We start from the raw sequence: 25,025 nt of genomic DNA on the forward strand, positions 1-25,025 counted from the left end.
CATTAGACATTTAATACCTTAATGCAAATTTATACACATGACAACGGAAAAACTGAATTCTAATGTAGTGAGCAAATTATTAAGGACAGGATTCTATTGGGAAGAATTGTAGATGTATAGAGCAAGGTCATTGGAACACAATCAATGTATACTTGTGCCATCCATTTATTATGTATACATTGTATACAACTTGCCGTTTTATGATCAGTATCGGTGAAACTTATGAATATTCGTCCTTTCACTCTTATATGATCAACTTTCTTTTTCCTTTCTTGTAAACAATTACCACATCATATCTCACGCTAAGTAATTTTGTGCAAGTAGTTGTAGTATTTCTTTTGTCTTTTTTACAGAAACGTATCATGAAATTGTGCTGTCCCGGAGACAGTAGTATAACCTTTATTGTGTGTAAGGTAAAAAGCTGAAAAAATACGAAAACAATTACAGCAATATGACAATAGAGTAAAAAATAAAACGACTTATGACATGAACAATGATCCAAACTTTTAAAGAACAAATTGGGGTAGTGTTAAATAATACAAATTTCCTAGAAATATCTCTCTAAATTACCTACAGATATTAACAGTTTAATCACTTACAAAAATTGATAAAAGAGTTTATAAGTAAAACGTTTCTTTATTGCAATAATCAAAAGTTGACCTATCAACCATGTACGTGTAATACATGTGTACGAAAACAATTACATTGAACAGTTATTTTACAGAAATTAGACACTATGCATACAAAGGTTAAATCAGAAGATAGCTTACATTCATATATTTACATTTTCAACTGTCTTTGTCTGTGATAACATTACGAATCAATTTTGAACCCCAAAACCCAATAACTTCATAAAACATGAGTTACACAGAATGGGCGGGTCTTATAGCATAACCGAAAAACGGTATTGGCTGTGCTGCGTAGTAATACGTAGCATGCGCTACATAAAAAATAGTGGTTTTAAAATACTATTGTTTTAAAGTGTACAAATTTGAAATAATATAAATATAAGTAATAAGGAATCATTCTTCGTATATTATGAGGTGATAATTTCGGTCACGCCCCGACCTTAATTATTACTTCATTATACTCAAAGAATGATTCCTTATTCCTTGAATTTAATCTCGTTATGCATAAGACAAATAAAAATATTTAACTTACACTGTGCCAGGCCACAACCGCCTAAAACTAAAAGCATAGATCAGCAAACATGGCTGACAGAAGTACCTTACAAGAACAATAACTCTAAACGAAATAAAAAGAAGGATAACTCTTATAGCACTAAAGCAACACAGAAATAAATATTTCTTATACATGCATTAATTATAATGCGAGAACTGAAATAAGTAAAAATAACTGTAAAAAATGATTTTTTTTTTGCTAATCGGAAGAGCTTTCTTTTTCGCCAATCAAATGAATACTGAATATTTTTATTTAGGAAGAGTTTATCAAATTAATAAACAAATCCGGTTTGTAGGATTTATAAAAAAATTATTTAACCTTTCTGTTTTGCAGAGAATTTGAATTTGTGCAGATAGGAGGGATGGATGATACAAAATTTTGTCTTTTAGTAGCTGCTATTGATTTTGGTACCTCATCTTCTGGATGTGCATTTTCATTCAGGCATTGCTACAAAGAGGATCCTCTTGATATCCATTTCATCGAGAAATGGATGGGAGATGATGATTATCATATTTTCTTCTCTAAAAAACCTCCGACATGTGTGTTGCTAAATCCTCAAAAGGAGTTTTTGTCATTTGGATATGAGGCGGAACAAAAGTATTCAGAATTGGCTTTCGGTTCAAACCATTACGACCATTATTTCTTTAAAGAATTTAAAATGGTGCTTCACGAAACAAGGGTAAGTACAACTGCTTCAAAGAAGACAAGGAAATTTTATCTTTTCGATAAATCTATCTAAAGATACTCTTGTTTAACAAAAGTAGTAGTTAAAACTTAGAATTGTTACAGTAACGTTGCGTGGCAATCAGAATTAAGAGTACCTCACGCTATTTACTACTCGAATAGCGAATAGTGTTCTGTGGTTGGTTCACGATTCAAATTAGTGTAAATATATTAATAAACGAAAATTCAAAATCCATATTTACTGAAATAATTTATTAAAAGAAGTATTGAAGAATTAAATATTGTCGCGCACGAGATACTTCTTGATTGATCAAACTTATGATACAAGTACATTGAGAGCATGAACTCAACGGACTTGCAAAGGCTGTCAGAATATTTTCAAGTCGTAGTTACATGTATTATGCTAACCTTCACATATATGGAAAAATTTGCTACATTCCTTCTTTGTAACGTAATGATAAATGATGCTTTTATACATGTACATGTACTAACCTTTAATAGATTATTCATTGAATGTTTCAGAGATTGACGCGGGATATCCAAGGGTACCTTGGGGTGGTGTAAAAGTAGTCCCGCGATGTCCCAATTTTCTATTTCGCGTCTAACTTATTTTCCAGTTATTTTTATCAAAAACCATTAATCAGATATCAGATGGCATCTTAATTTAAGTCGATTGTATTCTTTCTGCTTCATAAACAACACTAATAAGTTAAAATTCGCCAATCTTCCTCCGTCGAAAGTGTAAATGTAGTCCCGAGAAATCGACTTTTTTTTTAATTTCCGGTTTTTCTTTTGCCTTTGTATATGCATTAAATAAACATATTTTTAAATGTTTTTTTCTTGTTGTTGTCTCTTTATTATTTGTAAATGGTAGAAATATTAATTATTTTTCAACTTTTAACCTTAAAAGCAGTTATTTACACTTTCCCTTGCGGGACATTGAAGTTTACGGTACAGCTGAAAAGATATAATACAATTGGAAACCAAGCAAAGTTACATTTAAGAATTTTTAAGCAAATAATAGTATTATCATTAGTAATAATTTTATTTAGATCACTTTAATATAAGAGAATGCGTCCAATCATTAATTAAAGATTCCGGCAGCAATTATCGTCTCAAAATCATTTAATTATTATTTTGTTATTTTACTTGTTGTTAAGGTCTTCCGTTTCCAACGGAAGACCTTATAGTTATCGTACAGTTTCTTCTTATTATTTTTTTTGTCCACAAATGTTGTGCACGCGATTTCTCGGAAACTGTCCAACCGATTTACACAATTTTTTCACAGATGATAGAAAATGATCTGAATTAATTTTTTTTTTAATATTTTTGCCGTCATCACTTCCGGAACCGATTTATTGCTGATTTTGTCACTTTTTCGACCCTTTTTGTGCACGCTTCATATCGAAAACTATCAGAGATATGAATATGAAATTTTCAGGATAGGTAGACCAATGTCTGAAGTTGTGCCTATTGGTTTTGTTTTTCGCCATTGGCGCCGTTCTTAAGAGCTCACTATGGCTCGAAAATTGGGTACGAATTTTGTTCCCTTTCTTTGTACACACGATTTCTAATAGATGGCTCGACAGATTTTCTTGAAATTTTGAGGAGTGATAGAAATAAATTATATCTCGAGTATCCAACTTTTAACTTTTTCAAAGTTCATTTCCTGTCGTCCGTTCCTGTCCCGCGACAAGAAGCTTGTGACATTGAGATCTCAAAAATGATAAGGACTTGAACATACAGACTTCGTAGGATTATAGACCTATAGTTGTAGATGTCTTTAAACTACTTTGTTTTGTTCGTCATAACTTCCGGTTATCACCGGAAGAAATTCAAAAATTATTTTTTATTTTGGATTTAATTTGTTTCGTATAGAATTGAAATATAAGTAATAATCCTTACATATGTCATGTATCCGATGTTAAATAAAAACAAAAAAATCTACTTCCGGTGAGATATCTCAAATATCTCAATAAGCGTTTTTTAAATAAATGTTTTACCCACGAAATCTCAGAAAGTCAAGTGATCAATATCCGGTACTCACGAGAAGAGTTCATACAATTCATGTTTTTAACAAGTTTAACCGATTGTCTTTGGTGTTTCATCTAGGATAATAAACAGTGATGTACACTAGGCAAATGTATAAAAAAAACTAGCTTTTATTTTCATTAATCAGTTCCGTTCGTCCGTTTCCGGTCTCGAGACAAAAAACCTAGTTTCACAAGAATCTCAGATTTGGCAGAGAGTATCGATATTACATCGTATCGTATAAAACAAAATCGGACGGAAGACCTACTCGTTACTCGTAACGAGATCTAGTTCGCAGCACAGTTAAGGCTGTCAATAAACTCCGTTCAGACAAAAAGTACGGGAAATGTGCATTATGACATCACAGTATATTACAAACCTCGAAAGTACTTATTAATCTATTTATTAGTAAAATTAACTTATACTAATCTTTTAATTAAAAACAACAAATGCTATTACTTACAATTTTGATGTCCGTTATATCGTACACACTGAAAAATAAGCGAGATGTCGTTCTCGCTGTACTACAAAATATGACGTCATATGCTTCAAAATGACGCATTAAGTTAAATCATTGAAGGCTATCGTGCAGTTTTATAGCGAAGAAAAATAAATGTCATACATTAACGGAAAAGTATAAATGAATATTTTGTTTAAAATTATTATTAGTAGAATGCTACCTATATAGTCTTATTTTCATTTTGTTAAAAGTATGCATCGTATAAAGAAGCCACCTCGGTTTTGTATAAAATATCGTATATCTAAAATCTGAGTACCTAAATAAATCACTTAATTGCAAGGGCATACACTTACCTGATCCCGACAAACTTTTACATGTGAATTTGAAATATGCTATGTAACTTAAAAACTTCTACGATCCTTGTAAAATCTTACAAATTAATTATTTTTTAATGAAATTAACCCTGTGACCTTCAAAATTATTCAACATATGCATTATTTATTACGGTTTCTACTAACAAATATTCTTATCTTAAAAAGTTCGCTCCGTTTTTCAAAATCTACGATATAACATCAAGTTATTTCATAATTCAGTTGTGAATTTTGACACGATTATGCCCTTGCAATATTGAATTTTTTAAATGACCTCAAAACCACAAATACATCTGCTTGTACCATGCGCCTGCCATATCACGTGACCACTATGAACATAAAATATTGTACTGTTATATATATATATATTTTAGAAATATATTGCATTTGAGTGACTGTTATTGATTTAAAAAAGGACATGCCAGTTTAACTAAAGTATATGTGTTTTCATCACAAAAATTTGCCCATATTTTTATTGACCGCCTTAACTGTACTGCGTTACAATAATTATTGTCTCAATATTAGAATTAAGATGCGGTGTGTTCCCGTTTTACACACATTTGATAATTGGGTATAGAACAATAGGTGTGATTTGTGTTGTGATAGCAATTATAGTCTGCTTTCGGTCAAAGATTTTACCTGTTTTCTTACCTGTGTTTTTTTTTTCAGTGCCTTAACGATAAAACAAGAAGAATACAGATATGTTGTTGTGTTTTAGGTCTAATAACTAATAACTATCACCATTTTTTTTTCGTTTGATAAAATAAAGATAATGATATATTTTAAAAGTCTGATAAAAAAAATGATTAGATAAGATAAATTGGCTTTTACATTTTTGTCCATTTACCTTAAATATGAAACCAAAGAATCAGGAAAAATTGCTGGTCCAAAGCCAATTGGAAGCTGATTCAATGGATAATGAACACACCGAATTGTGATATAGACTATAGCAATTAAGCAATTATCTCACCTGGTCAAATTCCCGATTCGCACACATTTTTTCGATACCTAATTTTCAAATGTGTGCAAAACGGGAACAAACCTAAGATTCTTGACCGTGATTTAATGATGAGATGTGCAATTAAATGCGCGGACATATGAAAATGTATTGGATTATTTCCATAACTGTTTCCATTGGATAATATAAAACGTCTGTAAAATGTACACATGTAAATAATAGATCTAGTGCTTTTAACTGCCTTAACAAATATGTTTTACTATTTTTCTAACCTGAATAAAAGCTTTTAATAAAGGAGGCCTCCACGTAGCAAGAGCTGGGCAACGGTATTTCAATATATAAGTGATATACCGGCTAACATCCTTTACAGAATCATCATGCGGAATTGTATATACTACCCCTGTTGGGTTTTCGGTTTTACGTTTTCTTTTCTGTTTATGTCCCGCAAAGAAATGTGTAAACAATTTATTCAACTTAGGGATTGCGAAAGACTTAATAATTATGTTTATATTATAAAACAATATTTGATATTCAAATACAGTATATAAACGTATAAAAATATGTATATTTAATGTATAAACAAATGCAAAAAAAAAACCGGAAATCGAAAAACATAGTCCATTTCTTGGGACTACATTTACACTTTCAGCGAGGTAAAATTGGCGAATTTAACTTTATTAGTGGTTTTTAAGAAGCAGAAAGAATACAATCGACTTGAATTAAGATGCCATTTGATATCTGATTAATGGTCTTAGAGAAAAGTAACTGGAAAATAAGTTAGAGGCGAAATAGAAAATTGGGACATCGCGGGACATATGTCCCGGACTACTTTAACACCATCCCGGGTACCTTCACCTTTCTAGAAAACGAAATAACACATTTTATTGTTAAAGGGGCATGGTCTCAATTTTGGTCAAATTCTATTTCTTAAGGTCTTCCGTTTCCAACAGAAGACCTTATAGTGATTGTAATTAAGGTCTTCTGTTTCCAACGGAAGACCTTATAGTGATTGTAGTGTTTTTTGTTCCTCCTTTTTTGTCGGCAGAATTTCTCAGATATGTCTTAGGGAGCTCTTTTAAAACAACTTTGTTCCCACCAGAACTCGATAAAGTATAAGTGATTAGGACACTAAAATTTCATGGATAACAGACATTTATATGAAGACATGTTCAACCGGTTTCATTTTGTCGACCATCACTTCCGGTCCTCACTGAAAGAGTTAAAACAAATCAAACTGAGTATGAGTTTAACTGCTATTCTTTGACAGTTTTATTTAGCTTGATAAACAATGGTGTATGTTATGCAAATATAAAAGAAATACTAACTTTTATTTTCATTGAGCATTTCCGTTTGTCCGTTTCCTGTCCCATGACAATAAAACTTTGTGTCCATGAGATCTCAAAAACAGTAAAAACTTGAACATCCAAACTTTGTGGGATGATAGACCTATGTATCTAGATGTGTTTACACTACATTGTTTTATTCGGCGTAACTCCCGGTCGTCACAGGAAGCACTTCAAAAATTATTATTTTTACGTATTCAATTCCTTTTCCATATAATAAATATTTAAGTATAAATCTATACACATGTTATCTATGCGATGTTAAATCAACAAAAAATGCTACTTCCGGTGAGATATCTCAATTATCTCAGGTAGCTTTTTTGAAACACATTTTGTACCCGCGAGATCTCAATAACCATAAGTGATCAAGGCACGAAATTTTCATGGATGTTAGACATTTGATTGAAGATGTGTTTAACCGGTTTCATTTTGTCTTCCGTTACTTCCGGTCCACACCGAAAGAGTTCAAACAAATCGAGCTTTTTATCAGTTGAACTGTTTTCCTTTGATATTTTTAGTTAGTTAAATGCACAATAATGTACAATAGGCAAGTATACAAAAAATGTTTAATATAATTTACATTGAGCACTTCTGATTGTTTGTTTCCTCTCCAAAGATAAAAAACCTTATTTCTACGAAATCTCAAAAACATTAACGACTTGATCAACCAAACCTATGTATGTACATATGTTAACAATTTTGTTTTATCTATTTTGTTTTTTCCGGTCGTTGTATTGTCTTTCATCGAGACAACGTTTAACAGACGACCAACACCGCCATGTGTCTTTTCTAGAATGCTCTTTTATTGTCACACTATACACAAAAACATGCATGGTCGACCCGACCAATTCCGGATAACACAAATTACATCACATCCCCCCTCTTTACTTACTATGAAAATCACACACATTTAAGTTTTAGAGTTTCTTAAAATTCAAAATTGTTTCTTCAAAATTATAATCAATTGGATTTCATAAGTAATATTTTTTTACAAACGAATAGTAGACGTACAAACATGAACACAAGTACATCAAATTTCACATATTCTGATAGGTAGGCGGGTGGTCTCGAGATTCTTCCTGATCTTGTTACCGAGGGTTTGCTGTTTGCCACGGGATTTTCCTGACTTGAATGTGGGGTATTAACATTGGACACATCACCAGAATTTTTACTTTCACTTGGTACAGATTCACTCAATTGTGGTTCAACTTCTGGGGGTAACATCTGGAAGTTGGTTTCCCGCGATTTCAATATCTGGCTACGGTTTCTCCGAAGAGCTCTTCCATGTTGGTTCAATATGCTGTATGAACGGTTTCCAAGGTTCTGTTGAATGACTCCTGGTTCCCAATTTCGATTTTCTGGATTCTGCATACGAATGATCTCTCTCTCTCTTCAATGTGCGGTAGTTTAGAACAGGTTCGGTCATGAAAATATTTCTGTTTCATCTGACGAAGTTGAAGTTTGGAGAGTTGAGATTCCAAAGGTTTTGGCTCCAACCATGTTTGAGTTGTAGGAATCTTTGAACGAAGACTTCTGTTCATCAACAGCTGTGCGGGTGATTTTCCAATTCCATCAATAGGTGTATTTCTGTACTCTAAGAGAGCAATATTTGGATCACCGTTGCTCTCTTCTGCCTTTTTGAGCAAGTTTTTAATGGTCTGGATGCAGCGCTCTGCCTGACCATTCGAACGTGGATAACGAGGGCTTGATGTTCTGTGTGCAAATTCCCAATCCGATGCAAAACACTTAAACTCATGGCAACTAAATTGCGGTCCATTGTCTGAAAATAGTTCTAGTGGTATGCCATTTCTAGCGTTTACTGTTTTGCATGCTGCAATGGTAGATCGGGCTCGTAAATCTGGAAGTGGTATGATGTCTGGGTATTTCGAGTAATAATCCACCAATAACAAATAGTCTTTGCCCTTGAAATGAAAAATGTCTGCTCCAACCTTTGTCCAAGGAGTATTCGGTATTTCATGTGGAATTAGAGGTTGTTTGATGTTTGATTTTCGGAACGAGTTGCACACTCCACAAGACTGAATTAACTGTTCTATGTCAAAGTTCATGTTCGGCCAAAATATTATGTTCCTGGCTCTCTGCTTAGTTTTCACGATACCAAGGTGAGGTTCATGCAGTTTGGTAAGCATCTGGCGCTGCAGTGATGATGGTATCATTACAGACTGTCCCTTGTACAATAGTCCATTCAGGACGGTAATTTCACAACGGTAGTTCCAGAACATCCTGACACAAGTTGGAACTTGTTCACGAGTCTCAGGCCATCCTACTCTAACAATGTCCGCTAATGTTTGAAACTGTTCATCGGCTTCTGTGGTATCCTTCAATTCTTGAAGCTTTTTCTCTGTCATTGGAAGTTCTTGTTCAATAAAGTTCACATCAATGTCCTCATCTACTATTGTCTCTTTGCACTCTTTCAAGAATGCTCTACTCAAAGCATCGGATATAAACATTTCTTTTCCAGGTACATATTTCAATTGTACATCATAGCGCTGTAAACGCATCAGCATTCTCTGTAGTCTTGGAGTAGCTTGGTATAATGGTTTGCGATGAATTGCTAACAACGGTTTGTGATCTGTTTCTATGGTAATCGAACGACCGTAAATATAATGGTGAAACTTTTCACATCCATATATAACTGCCAGCATCTCGCGTTCTATTTGTGCGTACCTCTGTTGAGTTTCAGTAAGAGCTCGTGAGGCATAAGCGACTGGTTGCCCATTTTGTAACAATACAGCACCCAATCCTTTGCAGCTAGCATCAACGGAAATTGTGACGTCCTTCTCAAGGTCATATATCTTTAGCACAGGGGCTTGTGTCAGTATTTCTTTTAATCTAGCAAAACTGTCAACTTGTTCCTTTTCCCAGTGCCATACAACATCATTTTTGGTAAGTATCCGGAGTGGTTCCGAAACATCTGCTAAGTTTGGAATGAATTTGGACACATACTGCACTAGTCCCAGGAATCTGCGGACACCTTGTATGTCTGTTGGTTCCGGCATATTCACAATGGCCCGTACTTTCTCCGGATCCACCTTGAGTCCATCTTTCCCAATAATGTGACCGACGTACTTTACTTCAGGAACTCTAAGTTCAACTTTGTCCCTGTTGAGTTTGAGTCCTACTTTACGACAGCGTTCCAGCATACGAATAAGGTTTTCATCATGTTCCGCGTTGTTTTCTCCATGTACCAGTATATCGTCCACTAAACACTCAACACCAGGTAAGTCTGAAAATAGTTCCTGTACACGTTCTGAAAACACTTCTGAAGCTGACGAGATTCCGAAAGGAAGTCTCAGGTACCGGTATCTACCGAATGGTGTATTGAAGGTAAGTGCTTTAGAACTTTCCTCATCGAGCTGAATATGCCAAAAGCCATGTGTGGCATCAAATCTTGAGAAGACTTTGGCATTAGGCAGTCGTTCAATAATTTCTTCTACGGTCACTAGATGATAATGTTCTCTTTTAATGTGCTGATTCAAATCTTTTGGATCCACACATATGCGAATTTTTCCTGGTTTGCGTACTGTCACCATACTGTTGACCCAATCTGTTGGACCATCTTGTTTCGTTATCACGCCCAGATCTTCCATTCGCTTTAATTCATCTTGTACAGGTTTAAGTAACGCTGCGGGTATTTTCCTTGGTGGGTGAACCACTGGGTTTGCACTTTTGTCTATTTCAATGTGGTACTTTCCTGGTAGTTTTCCTAAACCACTAAAAATATCTGCATACTGTTCGATTAATTTGTCTTTTGACATAAACACGTCCTTGTCTATTGACTCTGCTGGTATGTGTTGTATTAATCCCAAACGAGCACATGTTTCTTTAGAAAGGATAGGAGTGCTTCCCTTGTTTGTGACATAAAACGGAAGTGTATGTTCCACTTTACGAATGCGGCATCTAATGTCAACTTTTCCATCTGGTTTCATGACGTCACCATTGTAGGTAATCAGGTTCACGTTCACACTCTGTAAGTGTTTCCGAGAAATCTGTAGCGAGTTGAATACATTTCGCGGTATTATGTTTGCTTGAGCCCCTGTATCCAGCTTGAATGTAACTGGTACATTGTTAATAGTCACAGATTCTGTCCACGGTAGCTCTTCATGAATACTGTCCACACTCACTGTGCCAAGGTATAGGTCCTCTTCCGTTTCCTCTAGCGAATGTACACTTGACTTAGATCCAGTCTTGCAATATTTAGCATAATGATTTGGGCTTTTACACTTGTAACAGAGTTTGTTGTATGCAAAGCGTTTTCCCTTCTGATGTTGTCTACCACATCTTCCACATGGTTTGCCTGTGTGCGTACTTTGGACTTTGGCTTTCTGTTTTCTGTGAGTCTCACTACTATTGTGCTGTTTTTCATGGTTATGCTTCTTGGATACAGCGTGAGCGGATACAGCTGCCACTGGTTCTTGGTGTAAGGTCTTCAACTGATGTTCTGATAATTCAGATGCTCTGCATATGTCTATACATTTAACGAGTGTTAAATCTGCTTCTCGCAAGAGTCTCGCTCTGCATGCTTCATTCGATATACCACATACTATTCTGTCCCGAATTAGCGACTCTTTCAAATCCCCGAATTCACACTGTAATGCTTTGTTTTTCAAGTCTGTGACATAGTTATCAATAGTCTCATGAGTTTCTTGTTTACGTGTGAAAAATATGTGACGTACATATGTCAAATTCTTACGTGGTTCGACGTAGTCCTGGAAGCATTGAATCAATACATCTAATTTATCTACATCCTCCTCCGGAATGTTGAATGTATTATAAATGCGTCTCGCTTCAACACCAGCAACATGTAAAAACGTAGCAACTTGTACCTTGCCTGCTTTCTCGTCGATTCCTGACGCGATCAAGTATAGGCGAAATCCTTGCAGCCATTCTTTCCAATTTTCGGCCAAGTTCACTTCAAAACTTAGGTGCGACGGAGGTTTTAACTGCTCCATAACTCAGTGACTGTTCACTTCTGACACCATGTATTGTCTTTCATCGAGACAACGTTTAACAGACGACCAACACCGCCATGTGTCTTTTCTAGAATGCTCTTTTATTGTCACACTATACACAAAAACATGCATGGTCGACCCGACCAATTCCGGATAACACAAATTACATCACAGTCGTCACAGGATGTACACCAAAATTTGATTTTATAAAAGTATTTTGGTTTTTTAGCACGGAAGTAATTATTTAGCAATTGAAATACAAAAAAAATCTATTTCCGGTGAGACATCTCGAATATCTCAGGTAGCCTTCTTTTATAAAAAAAAACAACAAAATACCCACAAGATCTCAGAAACTGTGAGAGATCAAGACACAAAACTTATATGGATAATGGACATTTGATTGAACATTTAACAGGTTTCATCTGGTCGTACGTCACTTCCGGTTCTAACTCGAAGCGTTCAAGCAATAGAAGTTTTTTTTTAACTTTAGATTTTTTTTAACATTTTACTCAGTGTGATGAACAGTAACGTACCGTAGGTTAATGTACTAAATTATCTACTTTCAATTTCTTAAATCACTTCCGTTTGTTCGTTTCCGGTCCCGAGACAAAAACCTTTTCTCAACGAGATATTATAACTAACAAAAACTGGAACATCCAAACTTTGAGGAAAGACAAAACAATGTATGAAGATATGTTTCCTATGTTCTGTATGATCCGGGGTTACTTCCGGTAGTCAAAGAAAGTACTCAAAAATTGATATTTAGTCTTTTTGTTCTGTTTACCTCTTGGTAATTTCTTTACAGAATACCATATATTCATTTACTGTTTACAAGAGAAATGGATTTTATATACAGATTAATACATGAGGAACGGAAGACCTTTTTGTTGCTATAGCAACAAGAGTCTAGTTATTATTAATTTTTTTGATTTGTTAGGAATGCATTCCAAATGATCATATGAAATTTGAGAGTCAGTCGTAGAGATATAAGCAAGATACAGGGCTTACCATTCTTTGTCATATAAACAAGGCTCGTGCCCTCTTTTTGTTTACATAAGTTTGATATACCAGTAAAAAATTCTTTTTCTAGTTGATTTGTCTATATTCCTTTTCCTTTTATGCATAAATAAACAGTTCTTAACGTCTAACACATTTATTTTAGCTCTAAAACTGAAATTTTCACTTCAACATTCAAAATGTAAACAAAAACTTTGTTTACAGAAACAAGAATTGTAGGCTCTGTAACTCGCCTATAACTCAACAAAAGACTCTCCAATTATGGTTGCTTATTAAAAATGCCTTAATGAGGCATTGTAAAATGAAAAATAATTTTTGACGAAAATTGTGACCATGCCCCTTTAAGATAAAACCCCGTTACTCTGAATGTGTCCTTTTTACATTTCAAGAGACTGATTTTTATTTTTAAATTGGTCATTTCTGAAGGTCGTGAAATGTTACGACTTTGGACATAGGTCATTTAAAAGAGGTCAAGGTCAAACAAAATGTATGAATTTTAAATACGAACTTTTCAATCCGTAAAATACATCGTACTTAGGTAAAAAAATAACTTTGATAGTTGTCGAGTTTTCTTCCAAAGGCCAGCAAATCCAACATTGCTAATGTCTATCTGTAATTAATATGAATTATCATGTTTGATTTTTATATTTAATTACAGAAATTATCAAGAACTATTATGATAAAAGACGTGAAAGGAAAAGAAGTCCCTGCACTAGACCTGTTTGCCCATGTCATAAGATATCTTAAAGATAACCTGCTTAGTGCCCTGGAATCGCGTAAAACCAGTATAATACACAGGGACATCCACTGGGTTTTGACAGTGCCAGATTTATGGTGGAAAAATTCAGCCAAGCAGTTCATGAGAGAAGCTGCCATAAAGGTTTATATAATATAACACATGGATGCATGATTGAATATATTCTTTTATTTCCTAAGTAGCTTGTAACACGAGATTTGATTGGCTAACAAGCCGGGTGTAAATTTCCGTACACCCGACTTAAGGTGTAATATCTTTGCTATTAATTTCACCACATGTGGAAAAAAATAATAAGAAGAAATCGTACGAAAACTATAAGGTCTTCCGTTGGAAACGAAAGACCTTGATAAGCAATATTCATTGGTGAATGAATTGTCAATCGAAGAATGACACATGCATATATTTTTATGGGAAAAGACAAGGGAGGCAGGTAACGTAGGAATATGAATACTTCTTATTTACATTTCTAGGGGAAAGTGGTTTTTAAAAAAAAAAATCATTTTACGTTAGTTTTGTTTCCTTCTACGTAATACATCAACATCGATATTCTAAACCTTTGTTGTAATGTTATATCTGTGATCATGAATAGACTTTATTCTATTAGAGCAAGTGTGTGAAGAGTACATGACTATAGTACATCTTAAATAGATAACAAACACTGTTCGATTATACCAAGAAGAGATTGTTTCTAAAAGCGTTGATAAAGGGTTCGGGCCCATGTTGGGGGTTTATATCCCCCTTGGTTTTGATCACACGATCTTTATTGTATCCAAAGTTATCAATACTCATACAAACTATTGATGCATTAATCATCTTGATATTAACTAAAGTATGCCGATGATAAAGTAAAATATATATATTTCTGTTCGAGTACTCTTAGTACTTTGACGATTTTCCTTATCGGCCGTTAACTTCTACTGGCGTAATGGCTGCTGTCAGTGGCTGCTAACTTCAGCTTGGTTATAATGCCCAACAGTGGTGTAAAGTTTTCATAATTTTGATATTTCATCATGAATTCCGCATGATGCACTTGCATACACAGCAGTTTGTAGTTGGGAAAATCGTCAATGCAAGTATAATTCATGAATAATATAAATATCGACGCCAATAAACATAATTTTGTTTTATAGTGTCTTGTATCTCGAAATAATTTTAATGTGTTGTCACTCGTAATAATGAGATACATATGATGTTCCGATGGGGCCACTTCGACCTTCGCACTTTCGCCTATAGGGCGAAGATGAGAGAGTGCGAAGTTGTATCATGCACGTTGCAAATAACTGATCTTTGTCTGAAGTTACGTACACAACACAGTTCTACAGGTCTCAATAGCGGATACTAGTTTTACCCAGCTCTTCGATTAGATGGGTTTCACGTGGTGTTTTTCATATGCAGAAAAGGATTAGTTAACAATATAGGTAAGCATAATACTTGTAGTAGCACAATATTATGAGACACCGGTATGCACATAAGTATTACTTTCACTTTCTAAATAAGTGATATCCCTTTGCTAGCTTACTGTATCATCATCTTTTAATATCTAAATAAGCTTATCATGGTTACCTATCCTATCGCATTTGTAATGTTTCTGTCATTTTAATTGCAAAAGTTATTTTTTCATTTGTCAGACTTACACTATTGAGTTGACCCCATATTGACCCTGTAACAATTTCATATTAAATTTGTGTATTACATGTATAAGTAAGTGTAGAGACTTATCACTTTTATATGAGTAATAATAGGAAGGAAGGGGTCTTTCTTTCTTAATGTATTATAATGCATCAAATATAATGTAGGCCATGACCCTATGGGATTGTTCTGATGAAATAGTTTTACTTTCTCAAACTGCTATTACATCTTATAAACCAGCAAACTGAACTCTTGGAGTTTGATTTGGGGTGTCATGTTGTTTTGTAAAAAGCTAGGGTTTCAAACATTCTCTGGTAATCCTGGGGGTCAAATAATTGGTAAAAAAATGAAATTTTTTCACAAAAAACCTTCTTCCTCGAACTCCTCCTACATTTTCAACGGTAGACAAATCATCCCTTGGAATATGTTTTAGGGTATCCTATATATGCGGAATAAGGTTTCGGACTTTTCAATTTTGTCCCGGGGGTCATTTAATGGCTGAAAAATGACGGGTTTTTTTAACCAAAAAAAATGGTTTCAAAAACGTCATTTTTTTTGGCAGTAGCCAAATGATCTTCTAGAATATTATTAGGGGTGTCATATTGAAGTGTGATCAGGTTCCAGAATTTTTTTTATTAAGGGGATCAGTGGGCAACAAAAAATGACGTTATTTTGCAAAAAAGTATGGTTCCCAGAACTCCTCTTACAACTTTTGGAGTAGCTATGTCATCTCTTGAGATATAATGGAGGCTGTCCTATAGATGTGCAATAAGGTTTTAAAAATTTTAATTTCATCCAGGGAGTCGAGAAGTAGCAGAAAATTGGCGTTAATCATTTAAAAAAAACCATAGATCCCAGAACACCTCTTATGATTTAATGGATAGACACATCATATCTTGGGATATGATAGGGACGGTTCTGTAGATATGTAGTATGGTTTTATGTATCAGAATCTATTATCCCTGAAAATTTCAGACAATTCAGTGCAGTTATCTCGGAGATATTCCGCTTGACAAAAAAGAGGGGAAAGAAGAAAAACAAGATTCGTACCAAAATATCGTGCCTCGTTGAGCTCCAAGAAATAGCGCCACTGAGATAAAATTTAATAGGGCCCAATTTCAAGCTATTGTGTACATATCCTGAAAATTTCATAGTCATATGTTTAATAATTTCTAAGATCACCTCTGCACAAAATAGATCGTAAAAATGTACAAAACAGCTGATACGTCAGTACCAGAAGTGACGACGGAAAAAATATAAAAAAAGTATTAAGTTTATATTAAGTTTCATCATCTGTGAAAAAATGGTCGAAATCGGTCGAATAGTTTTGGAGAAATCGCGTGCACCTTTGTGGGGGAAAAATTAATAGATCTCGTTACAAGTAACGAGTAGGTCTTCCGTCCGATTTTGTTTTATGTGTTACGATGAAATATCGATACTCTCTGCCAAATCTGAGATCCTGGTGAAACTAGGTTTTTTTGTCTCAAGACCGGAAACGGACAAACGAAAGTGATTAATGAAAATAAAAGCTAGTAGTTCTTGTACATTTGCATAGCGTACATCACTGGTTTATCATGCTAGATGAAACAGCCATGAAAATCTGTTTCACTTGTTAAAAACAGGAATTGTTTGAACCCTTCCGGCGTGTACCGGAAATGACGGTTGACAAAATAAAACCCTGTAAACACATCTTCAATCAATTGCCTCTCATTCATAAAATTTTTCTGTCTCAATCACTTACAGTGACTAAAATCTCGCGGGTATCAAATTTGTAAAAAGGATAGGTACCTAAGATATTTGATATATCTCACCAAATGTAGACTATGTTCGCTTATTTAACATAGTTAACATATATTAGATTGTGTACTGATATATTCATTTCATGGGTAAAACGTTTACATGTATTAAAAAAGGCTATCTGAGACATTTGATATATCTCACGGGAAATAGATTTTTTTGTTTATTAACATCGGATAGATGGCATATGTAAGGATTAATACTTGTATTTCAATTCTATATGAAAAAAAATTATATGCAAAAAAAAATGATTTTTGAAGTGCTTCCGGTGACGACCGGAAGTTATGACAAACAAAACAACAAACAACATAGTTTAAAAACATCTACAAGTACATGTCTATAACCCTACAAAGTCTGAATGCACAAGTCCTTATCATTTTTGAGATCTCAATGTAACAAGCTTTTTGTCGCGGAAAAGGAAACGGACAACAGGAAATGAACTTTGGAAAATATGAAAAAAATCCTCGAGATATAAACTTTTCTATCACTCCTGAAAATTTCAAGAAAATCTATTGAACCATCTCTGAGAAATCTTGTGGACAAAAAATGGGAATAAAATTCGTACCCAATTTTCGAGCTATAGTGAGCTCTTAGGAATGGCGCCACTGACGTAAAACAAAAACAATAGGCTCAACTTCATACTATGGTCTACCTATCCTGAAAATTTCAAATTCATATCTCTGATAGTTTTTGAGAAGAAGCGTGCACAAAATGGGTCGCAAAAGCTACAAAATCGGTACCGGAAGTGACAACGGCAAAAATATTAAAAACGAAATAAATTCAGATCACTTCCAATCATCTGTGAAAAAATGGCTCAAATTGGTTGCATAGTTTCTGAGAAATCGCGTGCACAAAATTTGTGAAAGAAGAAGGAAAAGTACGAAAACTATTAGATCTTCCGTTGGAAACGGAAGACCTTAATGATAATAAGTGTACGAAAACTATAAGGTCTTCCGTTGGAAACGGAAGACCTTAATAAACAGTACGAAAACAACGGAAGACCTTCATAACTACCCCCCCCCCCCCCCCACAAACACACTTACACACAAACACTTTTCTCTCAATAATTTCTCTCTTTCATCTTATTTTTACTGGCTAACTTCCTTTTTCAAGTAGTGTACAGGTATATCTGTAAATGAGTTACATGTATATGTGTAATGTACAGTATATATATGCGATTTAGGCCTACATTATATTCTTATACTTTAAGAGACAAGCTGTTACATTGTGAGATTTGTGAACTTGTATCCTTTGTATCCTTCTCTACAGTCTTTGTCAATAAAATTTTCCAAAAAAAAAATTTCATTGTAAAAAATGATGGATTATTAGAAACATGTATTCAGCATACTAGTATTTTCCATGCATATAACAGCAAAATATAATATACAGACATTTCTTTATATTTTATATTGATAAAAATGTACTGAATTCAGCTTCCTTTATATATATATATATATATATATATATATATATATATATATATATATATATATATATATATATATATATATATATATATATATATATATATATATATATATATATATACTTAGTAATAAATACAGGTTTTTTGCATATGTGATACAGATGAATTCACAACTACCGTATTAGCCTCCAGGGCTGATATGGATCCGTATCACACCTCTTGTGGAACTCCTCTGCCTTTTTTCATTTCGGCATTTGTGCATGTTTACAGACGAAAAATAAAACATTTGTTACAGTTGACATTTTTGAATTGAAAACTTCAAATGCTAGTAAATGTTTTGGAGCAGTTAACTAGTTCTCATATTTTTATTTAATATTTATACAGACTTCTTTAAAACAATATTTAAAATCAATTTGTTCAAGTTGATGTTTTTAATTTTATTACTAAGTATTTAATAAGTATAATAATAGATACCCTTTTTAGCTCACCAAGACGAAGTCAGGGGGGGCTTATGCTATACCCCTGGCGTCAGCGTCGGCGTCCGGGCCTAGTTAAATTTTTGTTGCAGGTCCTGTATCTAAGCTATTACTTGTCCTATCTTCACCAAACTTGCATGGATGATGCAGCTGGACCTAATTATGGACTTGAAAGACTTGGATGCTGAATATGGGTGCTAAATTTCAGATGTTGGAGGAGGTTAAGGTTTTTGGAGCAGGTTAAAGTTTTTGTTGCAGGTGCCCTTTGATAGCAATATCTAAGTTACTGCTGGTCCTTACTTCACCAAACTTGCATGGATGGTGTGTCTTATGATACTGATGCACCAGACAGGCTTGAATGCTGAAGCATAGGTATAGGTTTCAGATGCTTGAGGATGTTAAAGTTTTTAGAGCTGGTTAAAGTTTTTTGAGCTGGTGCCCTCTGATGAATATATCTTAGTTACTACTGGCCCTAACTTCACCAAACTTGCAGGGATGGTGCGTCTTATGATGCTAATGCACATGCCAGGCTTGAATGCTGAATCTAAGCCATAGGTTTCGGATGCTGGATAAGCTTAATTTTTTGGAACAGGTCACATGTTTTTAGATAATAGTACTATTTCAAACTTGTATAATTGATTAAACTATAATATGAATAAATCACAGAGGTAGCTTCAGATGCAGAGCTTGGTCTTCATTATCAAGGATGCTAAAAAATATATCTTAGTTACTACTGGTCCTAACTTTATCAAACTTGAATGGATGGTGTGTCTTGTGATGCAGATGCACCTGACAGGCATGGATGCTGAATCTGAGCCATAGGTTTCGGATGCTGGAGGAGGTTAACGTTTTAATTGCTGGTTAAAGTTTTTGAAACAGGTGCCCTCTGATGAAGATATCTTAGTTATTACTGATCCTAACTTCACCAAACTTGCATGGATGATGCGTCTTATGATACTTATGCACCTGAGTGGCTTGAATGCGGAATCTGAGCCATAGGTTTCGGATGCTGGACGAGGTTTAGTTTTTTGGAACAGATGACAAGTTTTAAAGATAATAGCTTGCATACTTGAATTAACTATATTATAAATGAAATGCAGAGGTGGCTTCAGATGTGGCTGTTGTTCCTAATAATGATCAAGCCCAGGGTATGACCACGGACATGAGTGGCTCCTTTCACATACTGCGATAAGCCATGATCCTCCAGAATTCTGTGAAACCTACGAGCATTGATGTTGATTTGGTCATCTAAATGGAAGTTAAAATCATAAGTGATCAGCAATTCCTCAGGAAGGATAATAATAAGATTGTTAAGACTAGACACGATCTCGTTGCGAGCAACGAGGAGGTCTTCCGTCCGATTTTTAGAATATGGAATGACCTTACTCTTGACCTTCATCAGCGATACGTATCCGGAAAAGGAGGCGGGATCTATGAGTAATGGGTGAAAGGCTATCTATCCCTCTGGTGTCCCTTATTTGAGGGATCAGCTCCTATTCATTAATTTTAATCAAAAGGTATTTTTGTGTACCACTAATAAGTATTTAGAAATTGGTTACCGTTTTTGAGATATCTGGGAAAAATCGTTTTGATATCCGGTCCTTATACTCCTTTTAGGGTCCAGATAAAAACAATATATGGTTGTACATTGTTAAGCTAAATATTTTTAGCATCTTTTGTTAAATATTGCTTTCCAAAGTTTTCCTCCATTTTGAGATATTGAGCATCAAAGCCTTAGACTTCTGGCCCCTTAAAATCCCTAATTACGTAACATAAGAGTAAATGATTGCCATGTACAGGTACATTACATTAGAATGAACATAATTGCTTCTATAACGTATCACAAAATATTTAACAGTAAAACGTTATCATTAAAATACTTTAGAGCCCCCTCAGCCCCTTATTAGAAGGGCCAGCACCTTTTTCATGATTTCAAATGAAAGCTCTTGTCAATTCAAACACTTTTTGTTCAACAAGTAATTACAAATTTTGTACGTTCTTGAGATATTTTGAGAGGGTTGTGTTAGGGGCCAACCCTGTAACTCCTTTTAGGGACCGCATAACAAAGAAATTATAGTTGATTATTGTTAAGCTCAATATTTTGAGCATCTTTTGTTCAATATTGCTTATCCAAATGTTTCTTCATTTTGAGATATTAAGCATTAAAGTTTTGGACTTCTGGCCCCTTAAAATCCCTAATTACGTAACATAGGAGTAAATGATTGCCATGTATAGGTAACTAACCTTAGAATGAACATAATTGCTTCTATAACGCATCAAAAAATATTTCACGGTAAAAGGTTATCATTCAAAGACTTTAGAGCCCCCTCAGCCCCTAATTTGAAGGGCCAGCCCCTTTTTTATGATTTCAAATGAAAGCTCTTGTCAATTCAAACACATTTTGTTCAAAAAGTGTTTACAAATTTTGTACCGTTCTCGAGATATCTGGAGAGGGTCGTTTTAGGGGCCGACCCTGTAACTCCTTTTAGGGACCATATAACAAGGAAATTATGGTTTCAGATTGTTAAGCTCAATATTTTGAGCATCTTCTGTTCAATATTGCTTATCCAAATGTTTCTTTATTTTGAGATATTGAACATCAAAGTTTTGGACTTCTGGCCCCTTAAAATCCCTAATTACGTAACATAGGAGTAAATGATTGCCATGATTAGGTTAATAACCTAAGAATAAACATAATTGCTTCTATAACGCATCACAAATTATTTCACGGTAAAAAGTTATCATTAAAAGACTTTAGAGCCCCCTCAGCCCCTAATTTGAAGGGCCAGCCCCTTTTTCATGATCTGAAATGAAAGCTCTTGATTTAATTAAGTTTTTTTGTTATACATGTTTTAACAAAATGCTTTCAAGAAAAGAGATATTTAAAGAAAACAAAGAAAAATCATGACGCTTTTTTATCTTAATTTTCAAGCTCGGGCGAGCTTCGGCGCTCTTTGAGATAAAGATGATTAATGACCATTAGACACTATTTCAGTCTTTCGTCTATCAGCCCTGAAAAGTTCAAAATCATATCTTTAATAGTAAAAGAGGAGTTCTCCACACAAAATACCCATATAAAAACTGATAAATCCACGATATCTCAAGACAGGAAGTGACGTCATCAACAAAAAAAATTTCCAACAAGGTTCAGACCAATACCTATCAGAACTGAAAATTTGATGTAAATCGGTTGAGCCGTTTCCGAGAAATCGCGTGCACAAAATCGGTAAGAAAAAAAATAATAATAATAATAACTAGATACGATCTCGTTACGAGTAACGAGTAGGTCTTCCTTGTGATTTCTGTTTTTAATCATACCATGAATAATCGATATAATTTTAGAATTACCCCCCCCCTCCCCCCCCCACACACACACACTTTCAGATAATGTATACAAATCCTTAATTACGTAATAAATGGGTGTTGCAATGAGTTTTCCAGATAGATATTGCTACAAATAACAACTTTGCTTTTATAATGTATTACGAAATCTTAATCGTTTTTATGTAATTTGTAATAGACTCTAAGAGTTTCTTGCCACCCCCCCCCCCCCAAAAAAAAGGGGCCAGCCCCCTTTTTCTTGATTTCGTTGGAAAGAACTTATGATTATCTACTACTTTTGTTATACATGTCTTAACAAAATATCAACTCATAAAAAGATACAGATCAAAACGTATGAAAATTTTGAATAGAAATTTGTACCCAATTTTCGAGCCCAGGCGAGCTCCAAGAAATGGCGCCACTGGCGTAAAACAATATAATAGTGCACAACTTCAAACTATACACTACCTATCCTGAAAATTTCGTATTCATATCTTTAATAGTTTCTGAGATCAGCTCTGCACAAAATAGGTCGTAAAAAGATAGAAATTCCGCCGTAACTCGGTACCGGAAGTGACGATTTCAAAATTTCAAAAAACGTCTAGAATTATGACCTCTGGCAATCATCTGTGAAAAAATTGTCAAAATCGGCTGAATAGTTTCTGAGAAATCGCGTGCACAAAATTTGTGGAAAAAAATAATAATAAGAAACAGTACGAAAACAATAAGGTCTTCCGTTGGAAACGGAAGACCTTAATAACTAGACACGATCTCGTTGCGAGCAACGAGGAGGTCTTCCGTCTGATTTTAGAATTTGAGATATATGTTAGATCTTGATATTGCTAAACATGATTTAGAATAGAAAAACGGGGTCTACATTCTAAGGGCTGGATACTATTTTCTTTCAGGGATAAGAGCTTTGTTCAACAAGTGTTTAGAAATTCGTCACCGTTCTTGAGATATCTGAGAAAAAAAAGTTTTAGGGGCGAGTCCCTTACCTCCTTATTGGAGCCGCTGAACCAAATTTTGAAGGTTGCATTTTGTAAAGTACATCATTTTGAGTATCTTTTCTTCTACACTGCATTTCAAAACATTTTCCTTTTTGAGATATAGCTGGTCATAGTTTATGGACCCTTGACCCCTAAAAAATCCTTATTCCATAACACATGAAAATATCATTACATTACTTGGATACAGAACTGTAAGATAAACATATTTGCTTCTATAGCCTTTCATTAAATTTCCCTCAGTAAAGAGCTACAGATGAAACATTTTAGAGCCCTTTAGTTTCCTAATTTTAGGGGCCAGCCCCTTTTTTGATATCAAATAAAAGGTCAATTGAATCTCAACACATTTTGTTCAACAACTGTTTAGAAATTCGTTACCGTTCATGAGATATATGGGAAAGAACGTTTGAGGGGCTGATCCCTTAACTCCTTATAGGGGCCATTTAACGAAATTTTGAAAATTGCATCTTATTAAGTACATCTTTCTGAGTATCTTTTCTTTACTGCATTTAAAAATATTTTTCCTTTCTGAGATATTGGTGATCAAAATTCTATAATTTTGGCCCCTAAAAAACCCTTATTATGTAACACATGATAAAATCATTACATTGCTTGGATACATAACTGTAAGATAAACATATTTGCTTCTATAACCGTTCACAAAATATCCCTCAGTAAAGGGCTACAGATTAAAGACTTTAGAGGCCTTTGGTCCCCTAATTGAAGGGGCCAGCCCCTTTTTCTTGGTATCAAATAAAAGGTCATTTAATTCTACACAAATTTTGTTCAACAAGTGTTTAAAATATCGTTACCGTTTTGGAGATATATGAGAAAGAAGGTTTTAGGGGCCGGTCCCTTAACTCCTAAAAGGGGCCGTTTAACTAAATTTTGACGGTTGCATTTTGCTGAGAACATCATTTTGAATAATTTTTCGTCTGTACTGCATTACAAAATATTTTCCTTTCTGAGATATGGGTGATCAAAATTTTAGACTTTTGGCCCCTAAAACCCCTTAATTACGTAACACATGATAACATCATTTCGTTGCTTGAATACATAACTATAAAATAAACACATTTGCTTCTACATCATTTCACAAAATATCTCTCAATAAAGGGCTACAGATTAAAGACTTTAGAGGCCTTTGGATCCCTAATTTAAGGGGCCAGCCCCTTTTTCTTGGTATCAAATAAAAGGTCATTTAATTCTACACAAATTTTGTTCAACAAGTGTTTAAAATATCGTTACCGTTTTGGAGATATATGAGAAAGAAGGTTTTAGGGGCCGGTCCCTTAACTCCTTTTAGGGGCCGTTTAACGAAATTTTGAAGGTTGCATTTTGTTAGGAACATCATTTGAAACAACTTCTCTTCTGTATTGCATTACAAAATATTTTTTCTTTCTGAGATATGGGTGATCAAAATTTTAGACTTTTGGCCCTTCAAAACCCTTAATTACGTAATATATGATAAAATCATTACATTACTTGGATACATTACTGTAAGATAAACATATTTGCTTCTATAACATTTCACAAAAAAATTCTCAGTAAAGGGCTACAGATAAAAGACTTTAAAGCCCTTTGGTCCCCTAATTT

The 25,025-nt window shown here is 34.4% G+C and overlaps 1 protein-coding gene across 1 annotated transcript in view; it reads left to right on the forward strand.

The window, feature by feature from the left end:
• The first annotated feature begins 1,519 nt into the window (after nucleotides 1-1,519).
• LOC117690123 (heat shock 70 kDa protein 12B-like) overlaps nucleotides 1,520-25,025 on the forward strand; it is a 29,330-nt gene continuing 5,824 nt past the window's right edge. The window contains exons 1-2 of the mRNA XM_066085692.1: nucleotides 1,520-1,861; nucleotides 13,675-13,896. Of these exons, the coding sequence (XP_065941764.1) occupies nucleotides 1,544-1,861; nucleotides 13,675-13,896 (540 nt within the window). The 5' untranslated portion in view covers nucleotides 1,520-1,543. The remainder of the gene's footprint in view (nucleotides 1,862-13,674; nucleotides 13,897-25,025) is intronic.

The sequence above is a fragment of the Magallana gigas genome, chromosome 5 (genome assembly GCF_963853765.1).
Source record: "Magallana gigas chromosome 5, xbMagGiga1.1, whole genome shotgun sequence".
NCBI lineage: Eukaryota > Metazoa > Mollusca > Bivalvia > Ostreida > Ostreidae > Magallana > Magallana gigas.